The following is a 9,915-nucleotide window of genomic DNA, read 5'->3' on the forward strand; positions in this document are numbered from 1 at the left end:
TATAACTTTCCCCCGGGGCTGTGGCCGCCACGGGGCAGGCCAAGGCAGTGCGTGGAGTCTTTGTGCGGCCCGCAGAGTGGAGCTCCCAGCCAGGCCTGCCCGTCCCACTCGGGACATGAGCGGCTGAAGTTGGCCCCCCTTCAGTCCTCACCCCTGCCAGGGCCCTGGTGGGCTGCCAGTTGCTCCCCGCACCTCTCTTGGGCCCCTCAGTTCTCCCAGGTAAGTCTGAGCACCCTGCAAGCCTGTAGGGGGTGGGTAGAAGGTCCTGGGTCTGGCCCTGGCCTGGTGTGCTGGCTGGGGGAGCGGTGCCTCAACTCAGAGAGGCCAGGGCTCCCAGGCCTGCTGACCTCTGGTCAGCCCCAAAGGGAGGGAGCCTGCCCTCAAGTCAGGCTGGTTACCATGGAAATGCCCAGCTGGAGGTGCCCCCCTCCGCCTTAGGATGCAGCTTGCATCCTGAGAAAACTTTACTAGTTCTGGGCTCTCCCTTTCTCCTTCTTCCTAAAGGTTTCCCATATTGCTAGAGATTGGAAGGAGGCTCTGTTTGACTCCAAGTCTGGATGACACATCCCTTTCATCCCCACCCCCACTTTGCTCCCTCTACCCCTGCTGCAGGGGACAGGCAGCAACAGGGACAGATGGTCTGGGTGATGTTCCCTCCCCTTCTCTTCTCACTCCCAAGCCCTTGTGCTGGGGCTACTGGGAGTTGCTATGCCTCTGGAGAGGTGCTGAGTTTTTGTGTCCATTCACTGGAGGTGTAAATAGAGTCCACAGAGCTTTGAATTTTTCCTCTTCAGAACTGTTACCCAACCCCAGACAATGCCTGTCAGTTTGCTAGTGAGAGAAATTGAAGTTCTGAAACTTTTTTCAGAATTAAAGAGGAACCCAGGTGTCCTGCCTCCCTTCTTTTTAGGGTCTTGAGCTGACACATTTCTCCAAGTAGCCCTGAAACTAAGGGCAAGGGCAGTGATGCTTTTAGGGGAAGGATGGCCTAGTTAAGGCCAGGCCTGGCCTGTGGCGAGCTGTGTGAGTTTGGGCTTCCTACGGGGCTTTGGTCTACCTGTCTGTGGAGTGGGGAGACTTGGGGCTGGGTGGGACTATCCCTTTTCTTGAGGACACAGGCTCCTCATTCAGTTCAGACAGGCATGTGAAGGCTGTGTGTGCTGTGCTGGGAACACGGACGTGGCCTGTGTGAGCTCATGCATGGGGCGAGGGCCTGTTTTGGGCATTCTGATCCTGCCTGGGGCTGCTGGGTTCCAGCCCTTGGTAGGCATGTTGGGGCGAGCTGAGGGTAGAAGCCTGCTAGGCAAGATGAGGCACACATGTGTGCAGGCACACACAGGCTCTGACTCTTGGCTTCTTCGGGGACTGTATAGTGTAGGCCCTTCTGGGACCCTCCTTTTGCCTGTGTTGTGAGGAAGGTCCCTGGGGAGAGAATTAAATGACACATTGGCACAGGGTCTTCCTTTGTCTCTTCCCCCTAAGGACAAAGTAGATTTTGTGTCTAAATTGAGGAGGAGGCTCAGACACAACCAATACAGCTACCCTTCCAAATGTAATCAAGTTTGGGGACGAGGAAGCACCTGTAACTGGGGTCGGGACCTTTGGAATGGTGCCTCAGTTTCCCCTCATCTTGTAGGGAGAGGGAAAATAGCATTACAGGGGTACCTGGCTCATACCCAGCTATGAATATAACACTTCTTCCAGTCAGGTGATATAGTACACTAGGAACTGAGTGTTGCTGGGTGAGGTGAGGTAGAGAGGAGCACTGATACAAGTAGAGATCCCTGTCTAGTTACCACCTGCCTCTTAGATGGAGCCTCCTGGAAGCTAGTCTCCTTCCTATGCCTCCTCTTTTCCTTTTGTAAGTAGAGCACGATCCAGTGACTGTAAGTCTCAAAGACAAAATGGGTTGAGGCTTTGGGTTTCTGGTTTGGAGACAATACTAGATTGGTGGTAGGTGTGAGGGAGGGGGCTGGCTGATAAGGGAGTGGCCGTTGGAGGGGGGTTGCAGGGAGGCGGGACAGAAGGCTCAAGTGGTTATCTGGTCTGCAGCACCCAGCAGGCACCCACCCCCCTTTATCTTTCCATCCCCTACCCTCCTGAGACCCTGGGTGTGGAGGAGGGGCAGGGAGTTGTCCAAATTCCCTTTCTTTCTCCCATGACTTGATCTTCAGAGGGAACAGAAAGGTAGAAATACTGCAGGATATGGGAATAATCAGAAGATCTGGGCTCAAATCCTAGCTTTATGATCTTGGCAAGTCCTCTTGAGCTTTCAATTGGCTAATCTGTAAAATGGGAATGTTACAGTTGACCCTGCTCACATCGTGGTTGTGATGATTGAACAAAATAATGTAGTTGAAAAGGGGGTTTGTCAAAATTAGATTATAATGCTTAGATATTTATTTATTCTATGGTATTGACATTTCTTCCCAGTTTCAATTTTATCATCCAGGCCTCAGCCACATGAAGAAATAAGGTCTTGGGTATTGGGCCTGGGTACTTCTAGTTTCTTAATAAAACAAGATTGGAGCCAGATTTAAAAGCAGAGATAGGTACTCCCTAGGGTAGTTCCCCTCCCCTAGTTCACTGTCCACACAGTCTAGCAAACTTTAGGAGAGCTCCTAAGAGGGACTCAGGATGCCCCTTCTTCATTTCCATTCCAGGTTGTTCCTCAAAGTCATTCAAGCTGTACTCACCGAAGGAGCCCCCGAACGGCAACGCCTTCCCTCCCTTCCATCCCGGCACCATGCTAGATCGGGATGTGGGGTGAGTCTTGTTCACTTCTCAGCCCTTTTCCAGATGGGATCCTGCCTGAAAAGGGGAGGGAGTGACATCTCCCAATAATTCCTGTCTTCCACCCCCATTCTCATAGCCTCTTCCCTTATACAGCCCAACTCCCATGTACCCGCCTACATACCTGGAGCCTGGGATTGGGTAAGTGGAGTCCAATGGGGTGGGAGGTACTTTCTATTACATGGGTGAAGGCAGAGGTGGGGGTGGGGAGGAGGCTCTGCTCCTACTAACTTCCTTCTACACTTACCCCAGAAGGCACACACCATATGGCAACCAAACTGACTACAGAATATTCGAGCTTAACAAACGGCTTCAAAACTGGACAGAGGTATCCAGGGGAAAGAGGAGGGTGAGGGCCATCTGGGCACCCCTGTGGGATATCTTCTGATACACACACAAATACCTCTCCCTGTGCTCTTAGGAGTGTGACAATCTCTGGTGGGATGCTTTCACAACTGAGTTCTTTGAGGATGATGCCATGTTAACCATCACTTTCTGTCTGGAGGATGGACCAAAGAGATACAGTGAGTGGCCTCTGGGGGTTCTGCCAGTTCTGCTGTGGGAGTGTATACCTCCTGTGTCCTTCTAAGGCAGTGGTTCTCAACCTTCCTAATGCCGAGACCCTTTAATACAGTTCCTCATGTTGTGGTGACCCCCAACCATAAAATTATTTTCATTGCTACTTCATAACTGTAATTTTGCTACTGTTATGAATCGTAATGTAAATATCTGATATGCAGGATGTATTTTCATTGAGGTCTGGGAGTGGGTATTTGTCTCAGGGTATCTGTTTTGGCAGGGATGGCATCTGCCTGACCCCTTTTGAGGTCCTTCTATTCTAAAGAGTTTTTCCCATCTCTACAGCCATTGGCCGGACCCTCATCCCACGCTACTTCCGCAGCATCTTTGAGGGTGGTGCTACAGAGCTGTACTATGTGCTTAAGCACCCCAAGGAGGCATTCCACAGCAACTTTGTGTCCCTCGACTGTGACCAGGGCAGCATGGTGACCCAGCACGGCAAACCCATGTTCACCCAGGTCAGCAATCCAGCTGGATGTGGAATGCTGAAGCACCTGAGTTTGATTCCCTTCCTCTTTCCCAAAATGTACTCAGCTGTTCCCCAAGGAGGCATAATGGGAAGTTATCAGACAAGGGAGAACAGGTGTGCTGCAGCATTCAGCAGGCATTTACTGAGCTTGTACATGACTGTATTCTAGGCCCCTTCCTCTTTCCCAAAATGTACTCAGCTGTTCCCCCCGAAGGCGTAATGGGAAGTTATCAGACAAGAAGGGAGAACAGGTGTGCTGCAGCATTCAGCAGGCATTTACTGAGCTTGTACATGACTGTATTCTAGGCCACGGGGGTATGTACACCAGTGAACAAGAGCCTGCCCTAATAGAAAGCTCATAGCAGATGAGTGTATCACTAGCTACATTGGAGAAGACAGGATCAGTTAAGCATTTCTATGTGTATGTGTATATGTGTAAGGGTCAAGGGTGTGACAGGTATGTGAGGGGATAGTCCATGTCAGTTACATACCCAGATTTAGGTGCAGGGAGCAGAAGTATATGCAGTTGGGGGAGTTGTGAGCAAATGGGAGAACAGGTATACTTTCAGGTATGGGGAGGGGGCAGAGCTGTGACAACCTTGTCTCCAGGTATGTGTGGAGGGGCGGTTGTACCTGGAGTTCATGTTTGATGACATGATGCGGATAAAGACATGGCACTTCAGCATCCGGCAGCACCGGGAGCTCATCCCCCGCAGCATCCTTGCCATGCATGTGAGTGTGGGCAGAACCCAAGACACAAGGGGGAGGGCACACAGTGGGAAGGATGGAATAAGGTCTGCTATTTCTTGACAGTGACCTTAGAGGGTTCATCCATATTCTCCAGTTTCTCCACCTAAAACATGATTGAATACTAGCCCCTCTTCTCTTTCAGGAGTGTCACAGGCTCAGATGATAGGGCAGGTGAGCAGTTGCACCCCAAGTGCTAGTATTCTTTCTCCCCCTGTAGGCCCAGGACCCCCAGATGTTGGATCAGCTCTCCAAAAATATCACACGCTGTGGGCTGTCCAATTCCACTCTCAACTACCTCCGAGTGAGTCTGATCACCCAGTCTCTGGCCCATTCCATTTGGTCTCAGTTCCATGTCTCTCCCCTGAAAAGCCCCCTTCTGGTCTCCCTACAGCTCTGTGTGATACTCGAGCCCATGCAGGAGCTCATGTCCCGCCACAAGACCTACAGCCTCAGCCCTCGTGACTGCCTCAAGACCTGCCTTTTCCAGAAGTGGCAGCGTATGGTAGCACCCCCCGGTGAGTGCCTTGCACCTGCACCTGTTCTTACCAGGATCTGATGCCATCCCCTAAGGCTGTTTCTTCTCCTGAAGCCCTTTTCTTGCCCCTGGGTCTGCAAGATTGGGATCAGGGTAGGCTCAGGCTCCTTTGGAGCCAGAATAGGGAGCCAGGGCCCCAGGACCCTGCCCCACCTCAGTTTCCTTTTTCTGGCACAGCGGAGCCCGCCCGGCAGCAGCCCAGCAAACGGCGGAAACGGAAGATGTCAGGGGGCAGCACCATGAGTTCGGGGGGTGGCAACACCAACAACAGCAACAGCAAGAAGAAAAGCCCAGCCAGCACCTTCGCCCTCTCCAGCCAGGTACCTGTAAGCATCTCGGCTTTCTTCTCTCTTCTGGGCTGCCCCACTGCTGACCCCTGACCCTTGACCCTGTCCCATTGTGAGCTCACTAGCAGGCATAGAAGCACAGACGGTTTTTACCAATGTACTCTGCCAGTATGGGCTGACTCTTAGCACTGATGAGTCCTTAGTAGTCACATGCACAGTTGTGGTCACACAGACTCAGACATAGCAATATAGATATAAAGGGACAGAGTCAGATATGATAACATACGGACGTTCAGGACAGACAGCTTAGGGGCACACAGACCATCAGAGACATTCACATTGATAGAGGGCTATGCAGCCTCAATATGTGTGAATCTACAATACACCGACATGCACATGCACATACTTTCCCCATTGGTGTTTTTTATCTGCTCCCTCTCTTACATGTGGACAGAAGTTTAGGAGCCACCTAAAATTTGGGGGAGATGGAATAGGGAGCTAGGGGAGTAAATTGACTTCCCAGATTCTAGTGGATGTGGGTTAAAGGGTGTGATGCTCTGCAGTCCTTCAGTGGGAAGGATTCAGGGACTAGAGGAGTCGATGTTTGAAATTGGGATATGAGAAGGGGGAGGGGGTGTTGAGTTTCTTGGGTGGGTATTGGGGTTCTGGGGGGTTTCTGCCGCCCTGGGCCGGGCGAGCCCCTGCCCCGATTATGTTTGGGGACCTCCGCCACTCTCAGGATGTGATGGTGGTGGGGGAGCCCACCCTGATGGGCGGGGAGTTCGGGGACGAGGACGAGAGGCTCATCACCCGGCTGGAGAATACCCAGTTTGACGCGGCCAACGGCATTGACGACGAGGACAGCTTTAACAACTCCCCTGCCCTGGGCGCCAACAGCCCCTGGAACAGCAAGCCTCCATCCAGCCAAGAAAGCAAATCGGAGAACCCCACATCACAAGCCTCCCAGTAAAGGCCTCACCAGGGCCACGCAGCGCTCTGCCTACCTGCCCCACCCCTCGAAGCCCCAGGGAGCAGAAGACAGAATGAAGAGACTGAGCATCTAAAATGGGCAGCCTCCATCCACCCACTTCAGGGAGGAACTGGACTCACTGGGGGCAGGTGCCAAGCTTTGCCCCGCAGTGGCCCTGGGCTGGGCCTGGCCTCTGCAGAGCCTTTTGGGGGAAGGGGGGTACTCATGTGGATGCCTACATGGACCCTGGGCCTCTGAGAAATGTTCTGACCACGCCCAGAGCATTTGCCTCCATCTTCACCCCAGGTTCTGGGTTCCCCATCCTCCTGACTGCCCCCTTCAAGCCTGGGGTTGTCTATACCCACAGCTCCTAGGGACTTAAATTTATGGGGCTTGGTTGAGCACTCCTCCCCCAGGCCCTTCACCTAGGTGGCTGGTAATAGAGGGGTACAACTCTGGGCTCCTCCCTTTTACCACCTCCCAGCTTCACGTTTTTTAAAAAAATAATATTATTAAAAATGTAAGTTTAAAAAAAATCACTCATGTCCCCCCTCTTCCCCTTATTAAAAGTCCAGCTACCTCCCTATTCCTGGCAGATGGGGGTTTAGGGTCCAGGTGGAGGTGAGTGTGGGGGTAGGGTAGGGGGGTTACACATCATTTTATATAGTTTGAGAGCTTCAGACCAAGGAGACACTTTGCCATCTCTCTTCCCTTTTCCTCGGGGGTGACTGGAGTTGGGGAAGGCATGCCATGGGGTAGGGGGCCATTGATGGCCTCACCTTTGTAACAGCTCCCAGCTGTTGTCTGTCTCCCCATCCTCCAGGAGTCTGGCCTGCCCTCCTAGTGCTTGTGACTCCTTCAAACCCAGCGCCCTTCTCCCCCCATGATGTGTATATTCTTTACAAGCCCTACACTAGAGCAGCTGCCTTGGATGGGAGGAGGGGGAGGCTCCCTCCCTTAGGGAGTCTGGAGGGAAGGGAGCAGCCTTGTTTGTCACTGTGTTTTGTTTTGTCTCAGTTGGGCAGGCATGGGATGGGGGAGGGGTTCATCCATATTCTCCAGTACTCTTCCTCCAATCCCTCAAATTTTGTATCTAGTCCTCCCCTGCCCTCCATAGAGGAGCCACTGAGGATGTCCCAGCTCTAAGCTCACCAGGGAGGAGTAGGCCTCTGTTCGCCAGCTGAAATAGAGGATCTTCATCTCCCAATACCCTCCAGTTCCTGGTCTTGTAGAAGGAAGGGGAAGGCAGCCAGGACCCTCAGCTCTATTTCAGTTGGACAGGTGGAAGCTCTGAGCCCAGGTTGAGGCCAAAAGCCGGATCCTATGAGTCTGGGCCCAGCTCTGGTTTCTTTGCCATTTCCCGCTGCCAGTTTCGGAAGTGTTAGTACCACCTCTCTTCCCACTCTTCCTTTTGGATTCCGGGGCCCTCTACACCCTGATTCCTTCACTCTAGCTGCCACTGCTGGAAGGGTACTGTGCCAGGAGCTGAGGGAAGGGGGTGGGGAAGATGGATGTCCCACCCTAACTGTAATGCCTTTTTTTTTTTCTTTTTTTTTTTTTTTTTGGCCATTTTACCTTAGTGAAGGCCATTTGAGTCATGTATGGTACAGATCAATAAAGCGACTTTTGGGTTTGAGCGTGTCTTGGTTGGTCATTGGTGCCCAATAATGACTGCCCAAGGCAGTCTTTTCTCCTCCTTCCTGCAGTCCTAAGACCAGTCAATTGGGGAGGAGGTATGAATTGGACTGTGGATTCCCTTTTACTCCCGTCTCACATTCCCCCTCATCATTCTGGTGTTGCTTCTAATGTATCCCAATCTGGCCGCTTGTCCCTCAAAAGTTGACTCCCCCTTTCCCCTCCCCCAACTGTTCCTCACTCCTGTCTTAGGGCTGCCAGAAAGGTGGCCCTGAGGCAGGGTTCCTGGGATATCCTCCCCTGGGTTAGGCTGGTGGGGGTGGGGGTGGGGTGGAGAACAGGGTCTCTGAAGGAGTTTTGGGTGGTTAGAGTGCTGGGAGGCTCAGTCCGTGAGTTTCAGGCCACTACTAGGGAGGCCAACCAGCCCAGTTGCCTAGGTCTCAAGTCAGAGCGGGATTGTTTATCTCCTTGCTGGCTTTGGGTGGGGCATGGAGGGAAAGAGGAGAATGCTTAAGCGGTGTTGCTAACGAGCAGCCTGACGCTCCATAGAAGGATGGAAAGAGGAATAGGGCACTTCTTAAACTTCTTTCTAGGTAGTAACTCCCCACCTCTAGTCCCCTCTTCCCCCACCATTAAAAAGGATTGTCAAGACAGGGACACCCTACTGTGGATTGGGAATGGGGTCTCAGCACCTACAAAGCCCCCTACCCAGTCTCCCTCATTTTCATCCCAGACAGGGGAAACAGGCCTCAGACTATTCCCCCACTAAGGTCTCTCTGGATCTGAAGTAAGACCTCATGGACCTGTGTCTCTACCCTCACCTCCCAGCTAGCAGAAGGACAGCAGTTCATGGCCTACCCTGCCCCCTCTCCAATTTAGGAGGGATCTTGGCCCTGCCTGCTGCCAGCGCAGCTCCTTGTTGCCCAGTGCCTCAGGACCCCAAAGCCTGCATTTTCATACACACAAATGCACCACTCCTCTTCTGCAGGCCTGACCTGACTGAAGGACATTGGCCAGACAGCTGCTACCACCAACTCACCCTGGGAGTGCTAGGTAACACCTTGCAGTGTGTCTGTCTGGTACTAGGTGTACATTTAATGTTTTTGCCTGAGCGTGTGTCATTGTATGTGTATATGTGACTGATGAGATGGGAGAGGACTTAGATATGTGTATGTAATGGAACGGATGCATGTGTGAATATGTATGTGGGATAGTATATGCATTTGTTTATGGTATGTGTCTTAGTGGATTCATTCATTCAGCTAATATTCACAAAGCTCTCTCTGGGTTCCAGGAACAACTCTAGGTGCTAGGGATATGGTTCTGAACAAGGCAGAGAAAGCATGACCGCTGAGTGTGAGTGGGAGGCTACAAATACAGAAATGAGAATGCATTCAAATACAGAAATGAATACATGGCTTAGCAGTATGTGTTGGGTTTGGGGGGCTGTTGAAGCAGCAGTTGTGTGACTGGGTTGGGCATATGAAGGTTCATTGTGTGTGTGTGTGTGTGTGTATGTTGGAGGAGGCGGGGAGATTTAAAAAAAAGGTGAATTGCCAGGCTTGGACTCTGCCCTGCTTGGAGGAAGGGAGTGTGTCAGAGAGACTAGGGGACCTACTTTTGAACTCAGGAAACTGGCCAGCAGACTTCCTCTGGAGCCGCAGATCTGGCTCCTCCCTGTTGGCCCCAGCAACCACCCTGAGGAAGGACCTTGGTCAAGAGGAGTTGCTGAGATAGGGGAAGGGAGAGTCCCTTCAAGGCCCTCATCCTCTCTGTTTTCAGGAACAGGTGAGGGCCCTGTCCCAGGTCCCAGCATGATACGTAAAAAAATTGTTTTGGCCCAGTTAGGCCCCACTGCAGAGGCACAGGCCCTGAACCCCAGACTCCCAGTTCAGCC

The 9,915-nt window shown here is 52.2% G+C and overlaps 1 protein-coding gene across 7 annotated transcripts in view; it reads left to right on the forward strand.

Annotated features, from left to right (window-relative positions):
* LDB1 (LIM domain binding 1) overlaps window positions 1-9,027 on the forward strand; it is a 14,201-nt gene extending 5,174 nt beyond the window's left edge. The window contains exons 1-11 of one of the 7 annotated variants that reach the window (XM_005878272.2): window positions 8-219; window positions 2,664-2,766; window positions 2,890-2,934; window positions 3,046-3,121; window positions 3,215-3,317; window positions 3,658-3,830; window positions 4,451-4,573; window positions 4,809-4,892; window positions 4,983-5,106; window positions 5,304-5,452; window positions 6,153-6,922. In XM_005878272.2, coding sequence (XP_005878334.1) covers window positions 2,747-2,766; window positions 2,890-2,934; window positions 3,046-3,121; window positions 3,215-3,317; window positions 3,658-3,830; window positions 4,451-4,573; window positions 4,809-4,892; window positions 4,983-5,106; window positions 5,304-5,452; window positions 6,153-6,383 — 1,128 coding nt within the window. In that variant the 5' untranslated portion in view covers window positions 8-219; window positions 2,664-2,746 and the 3' untranslated portion in view covers window positions 6,384-6,922. Of the gene's footprint in view, window positions 1-7; window positions 220-2,663; window positions 2,767-2,872; window positions 2,935-3,045; window positions 3,122-3,214; window positions 3,318-3,657; window positions 3,831-4,450; window positions 4,574-4,808; window positions 4,893-4,982; window positions 5,107-5,303; window positions 5,453-6,152; window positions 6,923-9,006 lie in introns of those variants that run through there. The other 6 variants (XM_014549464.1, XM_005878269.2, XM_005878271.2 and 3 more) reach the window with 6 other exon arrangements.
* Window positions 9,028-9,915: the final 888 nt, after the last annotated feature.

The sequence above is a fragment of the Myotis brandtii genome, unplaced genomic scaffold, assembly GCF_000412655.1.
Source record: "Myotis brandtii unplaced genomic scaffold, ASM41265v1 scaffold550, whole genome shotgun sequence".
NCBI classification, from domain to species: domain Eukaryota; kingdom Metazoa; phylum Chordata; class Mammalia; order Chiroptera; family Vespertilionidae; genus Myotis; species Myotis brandtii.